This window comes from Saccopteryx bilineata, chromosome 5, assembly GCF_036850765.1.
Source record: "Saccopteryx bilineata isolate mSacBil1 chromosome 5, mSacBil1_pri_phased_curated, whole genome shotgun sequence".
Classification (NCBI taxonomy): Eukaryota; Metazoa; Chordata; class Mammalia; order Chiroptera; family Emballonuridae; genus Saccopteryx; species Saccopteryx bilineata.
Window position 1 is genome coordinate 214,579,682 of NC_089494.1, and position 20,884 is coordinate 214,600,565.

The following is a 20,884-nucleotide window of genomic DNA, read 5'->3' on the forward strand; positions in this document are numbered from 1 at the left end:
TAAAAATTATTTTAGATGCCCTTTAATTATGTGGTCTCAGAACTATTAGAACATTTCTTTTGGAGTAACTTGGTCCTGATAAAGTATTTAAAATTTTAATACTACCCAAAACTTATGCCTTCCATATAAGTAGATCATTAATTCTTGGGCCTGGGTTCTCTTTCTAATTGGGCCTTACATTTTAACTATAGAATTCAATAATAAAAGGAGAAAATGGTGGGGTTCTTTTGTATATTTATTCCTCTTCTTTTTCTTGTTCTTCTTGTTTCTTGTTCTTTATATATTTTATGCTCTGAGACTGTGATGTGTGAAATAGTTTATAATACCCACATATTTGCCTTCTAATGTCATTAATATACCTAGTATATCAATTTTTCCTTTGAATTTATTTTCTAAGAACTAACCAATAAAAAATTATAATTTATTTTTATGTGCTTTATAACTAATATAAAAAATCTTTAGGGTTTTTGTTTGTTTTTGTGGGGGCAGGGCAACAAAACAAGCAGTGATGGTCCTCATGACTAGAAAGTAAGAAACATAAATTACCTCAGTAGAAATAAAAGTTTGGTTAAGAGCTAAGTCATTGTTCTATGGAATGATGGTAGTCTATAGAAATACTATGCAGGACAAATGTATGATCTTGAACTTCTAAAAGCCATTAAAAAAACGTAAAAATAAACATGTGAAGTTCATTTAAATATTATATATGTTTAACCCAATATATCTAACATATTATTCCAAGTAATGTAAAAATTATTTAGAAGTTATTATATATATATTTTTGTACTAAGGCTTTGAAATCTAGTGTATAGTTCATATTTATAGTGCATTTCAATTTAGACAAGTAACATTTCAAGAGCTTACTAGGCACATGTTGCTAGTGATACAAAATAGGAATTGGCAGTACTAGAAAAGAGACAATAGGAAACAAGTAGAAAGAATGAATACAAAGTGCTAATATAGAAAGCTGGTTGCCTTAACTAAAGGTTTAACCTGATGGTCAGCTACCTTACCTAGAAAGGGAGGCTTCACTAGTTCTGGCTAGCTAAGTAATTTGTGGGGCCTAGTGAAATAAAATTTTGGACTTTTCAAGAAGCAATAAAAAAGAGCTGTTAAAGATAATAAAATAGAAGCCTTTTTTTTTCCTTTCATGATGTCTCTTGATTTGTCATAATATTTTTATTTGTTAATGTCATTCAAAGTAAAAAAATTAAAATTATTAGCATGAGTTTTACTGTTTTCCTTCATACTGAAAATGTCAATTTTAAAAGCAAACATAATAGCATTTAACTTCTGCATAGAATCACAAAAATTATACAACTGTATTTCACCACTCATACATATATTTCAGTTTTTACAAGATCAATTAAAATACTACACAAAGCTAGTTAGCGTGACCTTATTAATTTCCCTTATTGATGCATGCACATTTTATGAATGCTCTCTACTTTCAGCTTGAGTGAGGATGGATCAAAAGATCCTTATATGTTATTATTTCCAGTAGAGACTATTGGTTAATACCAAGTATAATGATAGTGAGAAAGAATATGCTAGGGTCCTTTGCTTATTCATGTCTATTAGAATGAGACTGCCACCTTTCTACATTTTAAGCAAGTTCTGATTCAAACAGAAAATATAGCTGCTTAAGACTATCACTGCCTTCTGCTTACTTAGAGGTAGACATCACATACAGTACTTACTTTGCACTCTTTTGGAGTTTGCTGAATGTTGTGTGTTCACCATAATCCTGAGTTCAGAGGGTATGATTAGATAGATATAAACACGGTGGCAAAACCTGTGGATATACATATCGAGTGTATGTCCTCTGCTCATGTCATGTTCCGTTATTCTATTAGATGTCACTTTCTTTTTATTTATTCATTTATTTATTTATGTTTTTCTGAAGTGAGAAGCGGGAAAGCAGAGAAACAGACTCCGGCATGGCATGTGCCTGACCGGGATCCACCCAGCATGCCCACTAGTGGGTGATGCTCTGCCCATCTGGGGTGTTGCTTCGTTGCAACTGGAGCCATTCTAGTGCCTGAGGTGGAGGCCATGGAGCCATTCTCAGTGGCTGGGCCAACTTTGCTCCAATGGAGCCTTGTCTATGAGAGGGGAAGAAAGAGACAGAGAAAAGGAGAGGGGAAAGGGTAGAGAAGCAGATGGGCACTTCTCCTGCGTGCCCTGGTGGGGAATCAAACCTGGGACATCCACATGTGGGCCAACGCTCTACCACTGAGCCTACTGGCCAGGGCTAGATTTCACTTTCAAAACACAAATTATGAGATAAAGTTATTAAGAATTTCAAGATAGTAAGCATTAAACCAAGTGCAAGGCCATGCTGAGTGCAGGACACTGTGGATACACAGGGCCAGCAGCATCAACATGCAAAGCCAGAACTTTCTCTAGAAAGAGCTTGATAAATAATAGAAAGGAACAGGGAGATCAATGGTGGTGCTTTTTAATATTTACTTAGTATAAATGATCACTTTTTCCTTGTTTTTGTTATTTCCCCCCACAATAGCCAGAATAGAGAAAGTCAGAAGGAAATCCTTCTAAAATAGTAAATCAATACTGTTGAATACTAAAAGAAAAAATTAACATGAAAATTTTTGCATTTAGAATTGCCATCTGCCATGTTCAAAGAGACTAGTTTTGGTCACTAGAAATTAACTGAGCCAGGATAGTTGAGTGCTTGGAGTTTTATGTACCTGTTGGTTGGTTTAGTGTTTGCATAGGATTAGGCCCAATTGTTGAGAAGTCAACAACCTACAGAGCCATTGGCTAGAGTCAAATGACAGTATAAAGGCAAAACTTGGCAGAAGAAAGACTTATAAAGAAATAATATTGGTTTTAAATGTGAGTAAGAACTAATATATGGAGCTACCACTTTAGACGTTATACAATGGGACTATGCCTATAACTTTAGTAACATTATCTGAAATAATGGTCTATAAAAATATCATTGTATTTGGGGAATCAATACTGTGGTTCAGACAATTATTTCTCCCAAGGAGTCTGTGGTCTATCTGCATCTTATTTCCTGATATAAGACTCATATTCCTGGGCTTCAGCAAAAAACTACTGAATCAGAATTACTGGGAAAAGAAACAGGAATTTACCTCATGAAGGTGTTTCCTATGTGGCTCTTATCCACATTAAAGTTTAAGAAACCCTGTTCAGATCGCTTTTCCCCAAAGCAATGAACATACCATGTCAATAATAAAATGTTACTTTCTTTACGACCTAGAGATATATTATCTTAAAATGCAATTAAGCAGCCTTGAGTATTTGAAGTATTCAGAGGTATTATGCAATTCTGATGTGCTGACCCTGTTTACCATTTTTGTGTATTTCAGAAATCAACAAGACAGAAACAGACAACTTTCTGAACAATTGTAAGTTTAAAATATATTTACTAAAATTGCATAACTTTAATGTAAAAAATTAACACTAGATTATTTAGGCTTACTTTCTGTGGTGTTAAGAGTCAGAATAAAGTTTGATCATTCTGTGCACAGATCAAGGTGCTTTATCTTATTTCTAAGGCACATTAATTACTAAAGAATAACAATATTCAGAGAATTTTGGAGTGGATGTATTGGTGCCTATGGCATATGTATAATGGTAGTGAGTCATGCAGTTATTAAAGAAGAGGCAAAAATACTTCTTAACTATTCTGATTGAAGATATCTATAATATCTTCTCACAAAAGTTTTCTAAAGACTATAGAAAAGTAATCTGTAAGTTGCCATTTTTCATCTAGAGGAAGAAACTTGTTATGCTACACTAAATAAGATCTTATTGATGTTATTAATTCCATATTGTGGAAATCATAGGCAATTGGGGTTGGAGTATATATTGGAAAAATTACCAAAGGCCCAGATAATATGTTTATCTGTATTTAAAAAATATCGATTCTAGACCTGGCATGTTCCTTCCCCTATAGCAGAGCATTCCATCAGAATAGGGAGGCAGACTCCCACATGCACCCTGACCAGGATTCCCTTGGCAACCCCTCTGGGGCAGATTCTCCAGTACCGAGCTATTTTTAGCACCTAAGGCTGTTGCTTTCTGACAGAGCTATCCTTAGCATCCTGGGCCACGCTCATAGAACCACTGATTGTGGGAGGGGAAGGGGGAGAAGGAGGAAAAGAGAAGCAGGTGGCTGCTTCTCCTGTGTGCCCTGACTGGAATCAAACCTGAGATGTCCATATGCATGGTTCACACTCTATCTTTTGAGTCACAGGATGGAGCCAGTGGCTTATACACACATATATATGTGAGCATAGTAACACAATTTGATACCTACTTAAGTAGGTACCCACCAATACTTACTGGGTACCTACTATGTGCTCATGCTGTGTTAGTCAATAGGGATATAAAAGATGAAATATTATCCCTGCCTAAAAGAAGCTTATACTCTAACGGAACTCTATGTATAGGGACTAGTGCATGAACACATAATTCTAAACGTATTTCATATTTTCATAATTTCAAACAAGGGCAATTTTGACCCCCAAAGAATCATGCCCCATGGTGGCAGTTTTGGTTATCATGTTTGGGGAGTGCTACTGGTATGTAATGGGTGTAGGTCAAGGATTCTTCTAAACATCTTATTATGCATAGGACAGCCCCTCAAACTAACAACTATTCATCCTCAAATGTCAATACTTCCAAGGTTGAGAAACCTTGTAATATAAGCTGTAATAAGCACATATATTTATATCTATATCATCTATATCTATATCTATATATCTATATGAGAGAGAGAAAGAGGAGAGAGGTATATATGCATATTATACACAGAGTATTGTTATTTTTTTAATGCAAGCATTAAAGGAAGTCATAACTAATCCAGTTTGAGAGTGGGAATTGAGTGAATTATATCTTACAACATGAATAAGGGTTAAATAATGAAACAACAGTTTAAGGAAAGGTAAAAACAAAAGTGTTTGACACTCCTGGAGCACAAAGTATGAGAAACTTGGAGCATAGTAACACAATTTGACACTTAACAACTGCTAACTAATGCGTCAACTCTCTTTGGCAGGTTGTGGGACTCGAAGGAATAAAACTACAAGACAGAGTCTCAGGATTGTTGGTGGCACCCCGGTAGAAGAGGGTGAATGGCCATGGCAAGCTAGCCTGCAATGGGATGGGATCCACCGCTGCGGAGCAACTTTAATTAATGGCACATGGCTTGTGAGTGCTGCTCACTGCTTTAGAATGTAAGTTCTGAACTTTGTGAGTGATTGGGGGTAAGCAGAGTGCATTGGGGCTTGTCGAGAAGAAAATGCCTGAAGTTTGAGAGAGACGAGTTTAGTATACATCACAAAGAGAATGGGAAACTCATAAACCTTAGCCAGAGGTCTGGAAATGGAAATGGCAATCAAAGTACATGTAGGTAAATTATCCTTTAAAAATACACAGTAGTTTGTCAAAGGAAGAGGAATTTTAAAGTCACCTTTGGACTTTGGACTTGATATCAAAGAGAAGAGCCATATCTCTGCTGCATATCTTTCAGGTGGATATGCAGCAAAGATGGGTTGTAGGTTTGACTCCAGTGGGGAAATTTTCCCATGATAAGAATTAAATATAAAGATATCTGGTAACAAGTTATACAACTGAATAGGTTGGCTAGTTATATACCAAGGGATAAAACCTTTCAACCCAGTGTAAAATGCCATGCCTACAGTATACAGGATAGTAATGCTTTGTTAAATTATTGTGCAGCCTTTTTGGTTTCCAGAGAAATGTGTATGTTTGCTGTGTTGATGACATAGTGCACATAGAATGCATTTATTCAGTTCTCTCATTCTGTATAGGATATGCTTTCCATATGTCCCTTGGAGTCACTGATGACCAGAAATGTCAAAAGGCCTTAGGATCTGGAATGAGAAACTCCATATGCCAAGCAGCATGCTGTCACAAGAAACATGCCACTGAGGCATTGCCACCTAATCTCACCCACAAGCCAGATTCTCAGATTGCAAAGAGTTAGTTTCTATACATAAAAGCTATAATTTGAAAAAGAAAACTCATATTGATAGATTAAATTGATTCATAGAGACCATCATATTGGTAGCATGATAAAGTGGAATTTATTCTTTTTTTTTTTTTGTATTTTTCTGAAGCTGGAAACGGGGAGAGACAGTCAGACAGACACCCGCATGCGCCCGACCGGGATCCACCCGGCACGCCCACCAGGGGGCGACGCTCTGCCCACCAGGGCGCAATGCTCTGCCCCTACGGGGCATCGCTCTGTTGCGACCAGAGCCACTCTAGCACCTGGGGCAGAGGCCAAGGAGCCATCCCCAGCGCCCGGGCCATCTTTGCTCCAATGGAGCCTCGCTGCGGGAGGGGAAGAGAGAGACAGAGAGGAAGGAAAGGGGGAGGGATGGAGAAGCAGATGGGCACTTCTCCTGTGTGCCCTGGCCGGGAATCGAACCCGGGACTTCCGCACGCCAGGCCGACGCTCTACCACTGAGCCAACCGGCCAGGGCTAGAATTTATTCTTCATATCTTCCTCCCCAGGTATAAGGACCCAGCCAGATGGACTGCCTCCTTTGGAGTCACACTGTATCCTCCTAAAATGAGACAAGGCATCCGGAGGATAATTGTCCATGAAAAATACAAATATCCATCACATGACTATGATATTTCAGTTGCAGAGCTTTCTAGCCCTGTACCCTATACAAATGCGGTACACAGAGTTTGTCTCCCTGATGCATCCCACGAGTTCCGCCCTGGTGATGATATGTTTGTGACCGGATTTGGAGCACTACAAAATGATGGTGAGAATCTGAAGAGAAACTCAAATCATAGCAATCTAATTTAATATTGTCAGGCATTTAAAGAATGGAATGTCGTTATGCCAAAATATGTTTGTGGGTTGATCATATGGACCTGGGCCCAGTCTGGTTCTGCTTGTGAATTAAATTATTTGGAAGAGACATAAATGTCCTCATGCCTCAGGTTACTATCAAGTGCTTCACTACTGCTGTAGTGACAGTGCTGGGTAAGTTGTCTGAAAGTACAAATATGTCAGAACGTTTTACTACGGAGTTAATGACATAAAAGATGAGGGATTATTAACATGTTCAATTGTGAAGATTGGAGAATTTTAAAACCACCAGGCTTTTATACTGAAATTACCATCTAAGCTTAACAATGAAATGGAAATCACTTACACAATTTGAGGTTCTTTCCCAGATACCGTTTTATTTAAAATAGTTAGAAAAGCATTCTCTCCCCAAATACTTTATCTTAAAAAATACATATCCTAAGATTTTATATCAGAATCTTGTCTAATAATTATGAAAGACTCTTTTCAGGTCTATAAAATATATGTATGTCTACAAATATGAACACTATTTTTTCCCTTTAGGTAACAGTCAAAATCATCTTCGGCAAGTGCGGGTGAAACATATAGCCACTGAAATCTGTAATGAACCTCAAGTTTACAATAATACCATAACCCCTAGGATGTTATGTGCTGGCTCCTTGAGAGGAAAAAGAGATGCATGCCAGGTAAGCGTTTCACTTATTAATATGTTGCATAACCTTTGGTCACCTTATATTTTGAAATAATTACAGATTTACAGAAAGATGAAAAGGTAGTATAAAGGTGTCTCGTGTACCCTTTACCTAATGACACTCAATGGTTACATCTCACATAACTATAGTACAATATAAAAGCCAGGAAATTGACATTGGTACAGTGTGTGTTTCTAGTTCTACACTTTCTCACATGTATAGATATGTGTAACCATCATTGCAGTTGAGAACTATTTCAACACCACAAAGATTTCCCTTTACAGTAACACCCACTTTCCTCTTCCATCACTCTTACCATTAACATCTGGCAATCACTAATCTGTTCTTCATCTCTATAGTTTTATAATTTTAAAAGTGTTATTTAAATAGAATTATACAGCGACTGTTTTTTAGGATTCTGTTTTGATTTCTATTAGTGTTTTTGACTAGACTATCTCTGTAGAGAAAACACTTCTTGGTTCTTCTAACTTATACACACATAATTTATCACAGTTTACTGGTGTTTGGATTTTACTACTTTGAGTGGAGTGTACAACAGAAAACTTACCTCCCCTCAAATCTCTTTACTCTTCCCCATTTATATTAAAATTAATAAACAGAAATAATAAATATCTCCTCTACATATATTGGAAACTACATCAGACAATATTTTTGCTTCCTATGCCAAACATAAAAAACTCAAGAGAAGGAAATTCTATCTACTCATAGTTTTATTCTTTTTTCCTTCTTGGTTTTCTAAGATTTTTTAAAAAATTTTCTTTTTTGTTTCAGAAACATCCTTTAAGCATATTTTTAATGTAAATCTGCTGGTGACAAATTCCCTTAGATTTCCTTTTCTGGCAAAATACTTTATTAACTTATTAATCCTATTAATTTCTGAAGCATAATTTTGCCAGATATAGAATTTGGGTCTGGTAGGTCTTTTCTTTCAGCCTTAAATCATGGCCTCCTTGATTTCTAATGAGGAATCTGCTGTTATTAGAGTCGTTTTCCCTAATAAATGAGGTGTCATTGCTTTCTTGCTAGGCTTCAGACTTCCTTTTTCTTTAGTCTTAATAGTTTGATTATGTGCCTTCGCATAAACTTCTTGAGGTTAGCCTGTTTGGGGTTTGCTCAGTTTTTTACTTTGCAGGTTTCTGACCTTTGACAAGTTTAGAAAATTTTCAGGCATCATATCTTTGAATACTTTTTGCCCCACCTCCTTTCTTTTTTGTCTTCTTCAGGGGCTCTAATGGCAGGAATGTTAGTCATTTGTTATAGTCTCAGAGGTCCCTGAGCTTCTGTTGTTCTTTTTTTTCTTTTTCACTCTCTTTCTCTCTGTTGTTCAGGTTGCATAATTTCTGTCATTATATCTTTTGAGTTCACTGATTATTTATTTTCATCTCCATTTTTCTGGTAAGTCCACAGATTGAGTTTTTAAAATTTTTATTTTGATCTTATATTTTTCAGTTCTATAATTTCCATTTGATTCTTCTTTGTATCTGCCATCCGTTTGTTGAAACTTCTTATTTTTTAATTTGTTTCAAGCATGGTGGTAATTGCTCATGAAGACATTTTTGCGATGGCTGCTTTAAAACCTTTGTCAGATAATTCCAACATCTGTGCCATCTTGGTGTCTGTTGATTGCCTTCTCTCATTTGAGATTTTCTTGGTTTTGGTATGAGAGTGAATTTTAAATGTATCCTTGAAATTTTGAGTATTGTTAAGAGACTGGATCCATGTCAGAGCAGGCCTCCTTTAACATGATGGGGGGGCGGTGCTGCCTCATTCCCTGCTCATCTTCTTTGACACCTGGGTGGGGGAGGAGTGCCTCTTTACTACTGGATGGTGGTAGAATATCAGGCTCCCACACTGGCTGCAGCACCTTGTTATTGCTCTCTTGTGGCCTCCACTGACATCATGGGAAGTGGCCTCATTTCTACTTGGCTGTTGTGAGAGTCTTGACTCTCTCTACCAGGTCTCCTCTGACATTACACGGGGAGAGAGTTAGGCCTCATCATCACTGGGCTAGTCCATGCTCCCCAGCCAGTCACCACAAGAGAAATAAAGGAGGCCTTTGTTGTCACCTGGCATAGGTGACAGTCTGACTGCCCACTGAACCTTCTTGAGTCCCAGTCTGGTGAGAGACTGGCCCTTAAGAGTCTAGTAAGGATGGCCTGTGCTGAGGGGGTTTGACTGAATAAGAGAGAATATTGTTTGAAAGATTTCTGTCTTCCTAGGTAGCCCCCTTTCTGGTTTTTTGACAAGAGAATAAGGGTTTTCTTGAGTGTTTTTTTTTTTTTTCATTTGCACCTGTTGCCGGGTTGCTGGTTTTTTTAGTTCCATGTCCTGAACAAATGAAGCAGAAAACAAAATCGAGGGTCCAGAGAGCTTCCTGCTTGAGTCCTGAGGTTCTTAGTTTATATACTTTCTTCACTCTACCTTTCAGAATCTTTTTATTTCTAATGTTTGGTTTTATGTTTTATGGGCTCTTTTTTTTTTTTTTTTGTATTTTTCTGAAGTTGGAAACGGGGAGGCAGACAGACTCCCACATGCACCCGACCGGGATCCACCCAGCATGCCTACCAGGGGGCAATGCTCTGCCCCATCTGGGGCATCGCTCTGTTGCAACCAGAGCCATTCTAGCGCCTGAGGCAGAGGCCACAGAGCCATCTTAGCACTTGGGCCAACTTTGCTCTAATGGAGCCTTGACTGTGGGAGGAGAAAAGAGAGATGGAAGGAGAGGGGGAGGGGTGGAGAAGCAGATGGGCGCTTCTCTTGTGTGCCCTGGCCGGGAATTGAACCCGGGACTCCTGCATGCCAGGCCAATGCTCTACCACTGAGCCAACCAGCCAGGGCCGTTTATGGGCTCTTTTTAAAGATGTATTTAGTTCGGGCAAAAGGAGTAAGTATATTCCATCCTAGTCCACAGCATAGACATTACTTTGAACTCTGATTTTGTTTTTCAGTGCATTCGTTATCACTATCGACTTTGTATCTTTGCCAGATATGACAGCCAAGAACTCTATGCCTTCTTGCATATTGCTGATAGAATCCTGGAGGGGATCAATAACTAATTCCTTGGGGAAGTCCCTAAATACCCCTATAATTTTTATTTTGTTGTGATGTGATAGACCTTATGTTGAATGTGCTCTCTAAGCCTCATATTGGTATTTGAAATTTCATGCTATTCTTTATGTTTTCCAGTCTGGATTAATAGAGTGGGTATAATTAATTTTTAAGATTTTTTTTGCAACTTTCCATTTATCTCTCTCTCACATACATACCACACTTATTTTTTTCCCTTCATTGGTTTCACTTCCTTTAATGCACCATTGACTTCACTGTGGTCTTTTCCCAACATTTACTACTGGGTCAGTCATTTTAGTATTGTTCAGTTGGTTATGTTAAACTCTTTCACCCATTGACTTTTCTGCACACTTCCGGCAAATGCTCAAGACTAACCTCATTTCACTAGGTTTCCTTTTTCCTGCTCAGAAGCTCTGTTTGTTCCTAAAGGAAGTCATGAAACAATGTAGAATTGTTTCATTATAAAATTCTACAGAAAATTCAACTTTATTCTGTAAATACACCTACTAAAATAAAACCAATTTAATATAAGATTCACTGGGAAATGCACTTGATCCTCATCATTTGCGAATTCTGAACATGTGAATTCATCTACTTCCTAAGATTTGTTTGAAAGCCCAAAGTCATACTCAAGGTACTTTCATGATTATTCACAAACATGCTCAGAGTGGCAAAAAATTTGAGTCACCCAATGAGCATGCTCCTCGGGCCAAAAAAGGTGATGCTGCCTTTTTGTTTAGCTTTTAACATCATAAGCTTGCGTTCTTCTCATGGTCTATTTAACACCATGTTTTCTACATTTTTGTGGTTATTGTTGGTGGTTTTACTATTTAATATAGCCCCCCCCCCAAGTGTATAGCTCTAAAGTGAAGTACAAGAAAGGGGCTACGGTGTGCTTTATGGAGAAATTACCTATGTTAGATAAACTTTATTTAGACATGAATTATAGTGCTGTTGGCTGTGGGTTCAACATTAATGGATCAATAATATATGTTAAATAAGGTGACTTTAAACAGAAACACATAAATATGGTTATTTATCGATCAGTTGGCAAAAATCTAACCAAAGGCTCATGGAAACCTAATTTTGCATTTCCCTTAGGAGTGAACTTCCTGTTTTGTTTCTCACTGAATTACTCACTAACAAGAATAGGATTTATGGGAATAAAATAGGATTAGAGGCAGACAAACAGACCCTGTAAAGGCTATGAAACTTTGTAATCAGAGAATTAACAACACATAATTGTACTTTGAAAAATAACTTGAACAGTGTAGGCAGGTAGAATGCCCAGGGTGGTTGGTGTTTGACTTAGGGGATGTTAAAAATACACAGAAACAATGAGTGGAAACACTGGCTTGCTGGGGCTGAGTCAGGGCACATGGGAGTGCAGCCCCCAGAAGAGGAGGAAGTGCAACCTGCCAAGGCCTAAGAACTAAGCAAGGCAGGTGTGTGTGTGTGTGTGTGTGTGTGTGTGTGTGTGTGTATGTGTTTTAGGGGCGGGATGTGCAATCCCAGGCACAGACACTTTTTAAACATTTTGTAAAAATAGAGCCACAAAGGCTTCTGCCTCTGAAAAGCTGAGTTGATAGCTTTTTCCTTCTCATTTGAAGATTGTAATTCTCCTCCCATTATTCTGGCTTCCCTGCATGAGAGGAAACACCTATAAAACATCACTTCCATCACTAGTGTTAGCAGAACAGACTACATCTCTCTCTACTTAATACTTGCTGGATATCACCTTATTTTTCATCTTGTAATGCTGTTGAATACACTACTATGTTTTTTTCTTTGATTACTTTATTCTCAGATTTCTTCATTCCTCTCTTTTACACAAATCTAAACTTTGTTGCCTCAAGCATCTACTATTTCTTCATGATAATCTGCTCTGCTTTTTGATAGGTTTGGGTTTCAATAATCAAAATAATTTATTTTCAAATAGTATCATAAGGTTCATTGTACTTTCATAAATAGATTGTAAACCCCTTGGGGGGAAAGGCCCATGCATTTCCACTCTTTTTATATCTCCTACCTACCACATATGAGGGCATCAGTAAACACTTATTGGTAATTGACTTAAAAATTATAAACACCTTGTTTGAAATTCAGCTATTATGAGTATCAGTTAATATTTTTACATGGACAAAAGAAAATTCACAAGAAAGTTAGTATAATGTAGAGGGGAAAAACATGGTCTTCTGAGATAGATCACTTTAAGATTTACATTCAAGTTCTGCCACACCAGCGTGTGACATCAGGCAAACTACTCAATTTCTAAGAGTTTCAGTTTTCTTATTGCTAAACTGGACAAAATAAAACCCGACCCCATGTTTCACTGCCAGAAGTATCGGAGTTATTAAATAATATATTAATTAATTAAGATCTTCATAGTATGCTGAACACTTAATGGGTGGTCAAGAACTAGGGATTCCAGGAATCTGAGGAATGATCAACGAGTACCTTGTTTTTGTGACCTGTATAAGGAAACAGTCATCTGGAGTTCACAAGCTATAAACAGTTAGAATTGATGGTTTTGTATGTGTATTTGTTAAGTTTTGCTTTGTGCCAGGCTCTAAGCTAATCACTTTATACACTCTTTAAGTAATCTTTGAATAATGATCAGAGCTAGGTATTATTAGGAGCATTTCAAATAAGTAAATTAAAGGTCTTAGCCAGCTTGAAAGGGCCTGGCTTGAAATTTAAGCCCAGGTATTTGACTTTAATGCCTGTGTTCACTATCAGTAAATAGACGCACCACCATACATTTGGAAGCTATGTGACACTGATAAAGAGGCAACCAATATAGGGAATTACTTTGTCAGATGTACCAGATAGGATAAGAATAGTATTCTCCAAAGAGATTGAGCCTTTAATCTCAGTGTATTGGGAACCCTGAGGCTAAGCCAATTCCCCAGGTGGTGAAGCTCCAACTTTATGTGAATTATGACTTATGTAGAGAAATCACTTGTGCATTGAACACACTGATGATTTTTGAAAACCCACTCTTTCACTGAACTCAAATTAGAAGAAAAATAGCAAATTCCCGTGTGATGAATAAATTATTAATTGCTAATCTCTTCATTTTCTTTTAGGGTGACTCTGGAGGACCATTGGTTAGCGCAGATGCTAGAGATATCTGGTACCTTGCTGGAATAGTGAGCTGGGGAGATGAATGTGGGCAACCCAATAAGCCTGGTGTTTATACTAGAGTGACTGCTGTCCGGGATTGGATCGCTGCCCAAACTGGTATCTAAGAGAGAGAAACCTGGTTGAATAGAATGCATTTTTTTGTTTACAGGCCATTTTTAGAGAATCAGAATTGCAGAAGAAGGCTTGCAGGTCACCTTGAGTGATCAAAATATGAAACTCTCTGCAAATGTATAATTTTCTTCCTAGCTCTGTCCATGTGTGAGCATCCTTCCTCTTCTAGATGGATTCTGTTTCAACTTGCATTCATGTATTTGTTAGAAGTTTTCTGTCATTTATACCTTGATGACATAAATTTCTCATGCATATGTACAATTTGAAGTGATTCCTTCTTTCATTTCCCCAGCTTCTGTCTCTCATTAAATTTCCACTTTCAAGGTATGGGACAAAGATGAAAAGAAAATACAAAATGAATAAACTACATTTTTATTCACAGAAAAAAAAGTTTCCTAAACAGACTAAGGAAAATGATTATATTCATTATGAAAGGTCAAGCAGAGACAGGATACTAAACACTTAATGATATGGACAAAAAATGGAACTAAGTTAAGGAAATTCAGAAAGAATCAAGAAATAGCTTTCCCCTCATTTCCAAACAACTACAGAAATCAAAGTGGGAAGAGTCTGCTTCCTTGTGACCCACAATAATTATATTAACTCTATATAAAGCAAATAATGTTTATTCAACATTGCATTGCTTAGTTTTTTATATTTAATAATAAACGCAATAAATTTCCCATTTGCTTGGCATTATATTATGGTAAATAATCCAGGAAGCAGGATAAGATGGGAAAATATCATGTTGCTAATTAATTTATTGCAAATGCTTTTAAAATCTGAGGTTAAATGAAAATTTATTTAAGAACAACCACCATACCATATGTGATAATATTTTTGTATGGTTGAATGAGAGGGGATGAAGACAGATCAGTTCAAACTATCAGATGAAATGGCATTGTCACCAAGTGCTTGTGTATATTTGTATTTGGAGCTTTCTCCAACTTCAGAGCCTTGAATGGGAATCAAGTCCAGATGTTAGCATGTGGTTATGGTCATGCCAATGAAGCTGGAGCTCTTACCCACATTTATTTCTGAAGCTTCATTTACAACATTTTGAAATAAACGCAGACTTTCCCCATGGCTGTCTTTCTATCTCATTCTTGAACTGTGGGCTTATCTAGGTTCAGATGGGAGGATATCACAGGGCAGATATTCTGGAAGCTGACTCCCTGCATCCACAATGGCACCGAATTGCTAACTCCTTGGATACAAAATGGAAGAATAAAAACCTAATTATCAGCCACCTTCATAATTTCAGTTTTGGTAAATTACCACTGTGCTATAAGAAACGCAACATTCAAGTGGTCTAAGTCATTAGGAAGTCAGGCTTGGTGTCATGACATCCACCATGTTAATGGTGAGATTTCACTAAATCTTAGTTACGCTTCCCTTGTGGTATACAGCTATTTACACAAGTTCTGTATTGTACCCCAATCACTTTGAAAACAAACATTAGTAGGAATATTGGACTTTAGTTGACCCAAATAACATTGACATGTCAGCTGATAAAATTTAGGCACTTGGCTAAAATAAGATAAGCCAACTGACATGAATGGAGAGTGTTAAATATTTTGCAGAAAATATTTTTGTTTTAAGATATTTTAAGGAAAAACAAAATTGAGGGAAGTGATTAATTTTAAACAAAGATTTAAGTACATTTGAAACTAAATTACTCTCATGTTCCATTAAAAATTGATTTCCCTCATTTCAGTACATTTGGCAGTTGGGCCTCTAGGTGGCACCCATGAACTGCAGGAGGATAGAAAGAAGAGAGATGTCTGTGTCTTCAAGTAATAGTAAAAACTAGTAGAAATTCTATATTAGGGACATGAATATCAAAAGAATACAATTCATGAAAAAGCATTTAAAAATAAATTTATGTAAGATGGCATTATGGGTAGTATTTTTCAGAACCCTGGAGGTAAGTTCCCAAACTGAAATAAAATTAACATGTGACATAAAGAATTTCCTCTGCAAACTAACTTGAAGAGATTTAAATTGACAAATTTTAGAAGCTTAATTTCACAATGGCATTATGTTTCTCAGAGAAATGTTCTTTGTATTTTCAAAAGATAAAGAAATAGAGGTTGAGTCACTGTGAAATTCGGGCAATAGTTTAAACTTTATGTGTGCAAAGAAATAAGTAATATAGAATTATATTTTTAAAAGACAACTTCTCTTGAAAGATAGAAAGAGTTTAAGCATTATTGGAAATGACCATTTTAACCAATTTACTGGATAAAGTTATGTCATGATCAAAATAATATTTATTAATTGTGCAAAGGGGTAGGAGATTTTTCTTCTATTTTATCTCTCTTTCTACAACACTTAGTAAAGTGCTCTGTATCTAAGTCTTTCAATAAATGTCGTTGAACTGCTCTTTTATTCTTCTATTATTCAGAAAACGTAGCTTTATTATTTTTACACATTGATTTTAAGGAATAATGTCAGATTTTAAAATGTGTGACTTAAACCAGTTGTTTAAACACTCAATAATATTTACATCAAATGATTATTGTTGGAACATAGTAGATGCTCAAAAAATGGTGCTATTATGATTATTGTTATAATAATACTACAGTCTTGTTTAGAATAATTGGTACTTGATTATAATAGGTTGAATAATATTTTTGAAATGAAATAATTAGACTAAAAGAATGGGCTATTTTCTTAATTCTAACTCTACAAAAGAAATTTTATTGGCATCATTCTAAACCATATTGTCAAGTTTTTCTCTGACCGTTACTCTAATTTTTTATTACAACTTTTAAAACAATAAATCCTTCAACCAAAGAGTGACTGGATTATATCAAGATCTATAGCCTCGTTCAAATGATGCCTCCTCCACAAAACCTTTTTTGACTTCTGCAAGTGGACATAGCATCTTCTTTTCTGAAGTTCTTTACCAATAAAAACATTTTTATATTAAAATAATTATAGACACATGTACAGTTATAAAATATAATACAAAGAGATCCTTTTTATCCTTTATCTACTTTTTCCAGTGATAACGTCTTGCTTAGCAATAGTAAAATATCACAACCCAGAAGATGATTTTTGAGACAACCGTTTTCAGAGTTCAGTTTTAAAAACATGCGATTATATCTGTGGGTGTGTATAATTTCATATAATTTTATCACATATGAGGATTTGACCACACCACAATCAAGGTACAGAAAAGTTTGATCACAAAAATTCTTCATGCTACCCACAGCCTCTTAGCTCACTCCCTACCTCCATCCTCAGTCTCTAACCCCTGATAACCATTAATCTGTTTGATATCTTTATAATTTTGTCAATTAAAGAATGGTATTTAAAAGGAATCATACAGTGTATAACCTTTTTACGCTGGCTTTTTCCTTTGAGATAACCCAAGTTGTGTGTGTCAGTAGTTTGTTCTTTATTGTTGTGTAGTATTCCATCTATGGATATACCACAGTTTATACATCCACCCACTGAAGGGCATTCAGGTTGTTTACAGTTTTTTGCTATTATGAAAAAAGCTACTTTCTTTCTTCTTGAGCTTCTGCTAGCCACAACTAAGCCTTCTGTTAATGGATGGTCAAGGCACCTCAGTTAGTCTACAGCTTACTTTCTTTAGATATCAAATGGAATAATAAACTTGTCTGGGCATTTCATCACAGGAATTAATCTCCCATTTCCTTAACCTCTAAAATTTATATTTCTAATTACAACCTTTGTAATAAACTCCAGTCTCATGTAAGCAAATATCTATTCAATAGATCCCTACAGATTTCTAAAGGCCCTCTCTAATGGAACATGTCTAAAAACAAGGTCTTGATTTCCAATTTCTACTTCCTATTTTCTGAGTGTTACTATTTCAGTTAATGGCATTACTGTGAACCCAACTGCTCAGGCCCCAAAGTTTGTATCACATCCAATTCATCAGCAGATTCTACCAGCTCAACCTTCAAAATAAACAATTTCTTACTTTCTTTGCGGTCCAAATAGCCTAGACAAGCTGCAACAGCCTCTTCACTTCCTTACTCCTGCTCCTACGCAGCCCTGACACCCAGTTTCTTGCTTCACAGAACAACTAGAAATTTAAGTTTGACCACACAATCTTCTGCTTTAAAACATTACAATAGCTTTCCACCACATGAGAATAAAATTTAAAGTTCTCACTACATCCTATAATGTCCAATAAAAAATGTTTTGTTTTGTTTTTTGGCTATTACCTTCATAACTTATGCTTCTACTATTTTTCTAACTCTCCACTACTTTGGTCACTTTGCAGTCCGTCAAGCATCTATTGAATTCTGCCCCACATTCTTGTTTTTGCTGTTTTTTTCTACTTGAAAAGCTATTTCCCAAGATAGTCATGTGATTTTTCCTTCCTTCTCTTTTCAAGCAAGTCTCCACTGAAATACCAATCTCTCAGAGAAGCTTACTTTGACCACCTTATCTCACCTAGCAACCTCTGTTACTTATTTTCCTTTACTCTACTTTGCATCTTTTAATCATTTCTGCCTGAAACTACACACACATATGCACACTCACACATAAATAAATAAATAAATAAATAAATAAATGTATATTTACTTATTGTCTACCTTCTACACTATGATGTAAACTCCATGAGGCAGAAAATTTTTTTCTTTGGTTTGTTGTATTTCCAGTATGTCTGGCACATGAAAATTATTCAATTATTATTTATGAGATGAATACATGAATGAAACAGTACCTTTTACCTTGAGATCACCTAAGAAGGAGTCTAAAAGAAGTCCATCAGGGCTCAGGAAGCTTGGCTAAGATTAGTGACATTATTTCCCTTTTTCTTAAAATAGATGTTTATTATTATTTAAGTCAGGGGTCCCCAAACTACGGCCCGCGGGCTGCATGCGGCCCCCTGAGGCCATTTATCCGGCCCCCACCACACTTCCAGAAGGGGCACCTCTTTCATTGGTGGTCAGTGAGAGGAGCATAGTTCCCATTGAAATACTGGTCAGTTTGTTGATTTAAATTTACTTGTTCTTTATTTTAAATATTGTATTTGTTCCCATTTTGTTTTTTTTACTTTAAAATAAGATATGTGCAGTGTGCATAGGGATTTGTTCATAGTTTTTTTATAGTCCGGCCCTCCAGTGGTCTGAGGGACAGTGAACTGGCACCCTGTGTAAAAAGTTTGGGGACCCCTGATTTAAGTACTATTCTAATTGATGAGGTTTCTTAACATCTTTGAGACCAGAAGACAGTACTTGGATTAGTATACATACTACAAATCATTTTACTTTTTATTCAGTGTTGTTGTTGTTGTTGTTTTATAGTCACATGCATTCCCTCCCTTACGCCATGTATGAGAATGGCTTTGTTTTCAGATGGAGTTCTAGTGTTTGTCTCACCCCTAATACTGGAGAGAGTTACTGCTCTCTTCTCTTAATCAGGCCACCAATAGTTCTTCTTGTCTTTCATGTAGGGCATTAAATTAGTTATATATTTCTTGAGAAACAAATCATCCCAAAACTTAGCAACTTAAAACAATAAATATTTAATATTTGGTAGTGTCTGTGGGTCAAGAATCTAGTGCAGCTCTGCTGGATGTCTCTCTGCTTAGGATCTCTCATAAAATTTCAGTCAAACTATTGGCCAGGGTTATAGTCAATTCAAGGCTGAACCAAAGAACCTGCTCACTTATGTGGCTGTAGGGTCCCTGCTGGCTGTTGGCTAGAGTCATTATTGACCTTCATTTACTTAGAGCAACTAACAATATGGCAGCTTGTTCCTTCAGAGAGAGAAGCAACAGAATGAGAGAAAGTTCCTGTATTAGTTTCTTAGGGCTGCCATAATGAAGTACTTCAAAACTGGTGGCTAAAACAACAGGAATTTCTTAACTTAGAATTAGGTAGTCTAGAAGTCTGAAGTAAAAGTGTTTTCAGGACTATGTTGTCTTAGAAGTCTGCAGGGAAGAACCCTTTCTTGCCTCTTCTACCTTCTGGACTTTTACAGCAATCCTTGGCATGTAGCCTTAATACTCCAATCTCTTCCTCTATTTAGGGAAAGATGTTTATTTTGTGTTTTCTTAGCTAGGCTCTCTCATTCTCCACATTGGTTGTTTCCAATTATTTACTCTGTTGTTAAATCTACAGTTTTGTCACCTTCTACTTAATTCTTTTTTTTTGAAACAAACAGAGTCAGACAGAGGGACAGATAGGGATAGACAGATAGGAAGGGAGAGAGATCAGAAGCATCGATTCTTTGTAGGAGTACCTTAATTGTTCATTGATTTTCTCGTATGTGCCTTGACGGGGGCTTCAGCAGACCCAGTGACTCCTTGCTCGAACCAGCGACCTTGGGCTCAAGCTGGTGAGCCTTGATCAAACCAGATAAGCCTGCGCTCAAGTTGGCGACTTTGGGGTCTCTAACCTGGGACTTCCACATCCCAGTCTGACGTTCTGTCCACTGCGCCACCGCCTGGTCAGGTTACTTAATTCTTGTTAAAAGAACTTGCCTTCTATTTTAGTAGGAAAAATTACCTAGCACCTACTTTTTCTTTTGCCACTAAACTTACTAACATACATGCCCTGTTTCTATCCTTTCCTCTTTCCCTACTGTTGTAAAACTGTGATGTGTTCTGGATTCCATTTCCCATCATGTTCCTTCAGAGGTTCCAGGGGAAAGTCCATTTCCTGCTTCCTCTAGCTTTTTGTGGCTACCATACTCCTTGGCTTTGATCACATCACTCCAATCTCTGTTTCCATTGTCACATGCCCCTTTCCTCTTCTGTGTGCCTAATTCCCCTCAGCCTCTCTCTTATAAGAACACTTGGTTAGATTTAGAGCCCACTTGAAAATTCAAGAATAATCTCTCTATGTCAAGATCCTTAATCACATCTGCAAAGACCCTTTTTCCTTATAAGGTGACATTTCCAACTTCCAAGGATTAGGACTCCATATCTATAGGTGGCCATTATCCAGCCTACTACACCCTCCATATAAATCTATAATATACCCTACATTAAATCATAGTAGCA

General features: G+C 36.7%; 1 protein-coding gene across 1 annotated transcript in view; it reads left to right on the top strand.

Annotated features, from left to right (window-relative positions):
• The window catches only part of TMPRSS11E (transmembrane serine protease 11E), a 46,977-nt gene extending 31,288 nt beyond the window's left edge, over nt 1-15,689 (top strand). The window contains exons 6-10 of the mRNA XM_066279822.1: nt 3,360-3,398; nt 5,054-5,231; nt 6,538-6,797; nt 7,391-7,533; nt 13,719-15,689. Coding sequence (XP_066135919.1) covers nt 3,360-3,398; nt 5,054-5,231; nt 6,538-6,797; nt 7,391-7,533; nt 13,719-13,880 — 782 coding nt within the window. The 3' untranslated portion in view covers nt 13,881-15,689. The remainder of the gene's footprint in view (nt 1-3,359; nt 3,399-5,053; nt 5,232-6,537; nt 6,798-7,390; nt 7,534-13,718) is intronic.
• The last annotated feature ends 5,195 nt before the right edge of the window (nt 15,690-20,884 follow it).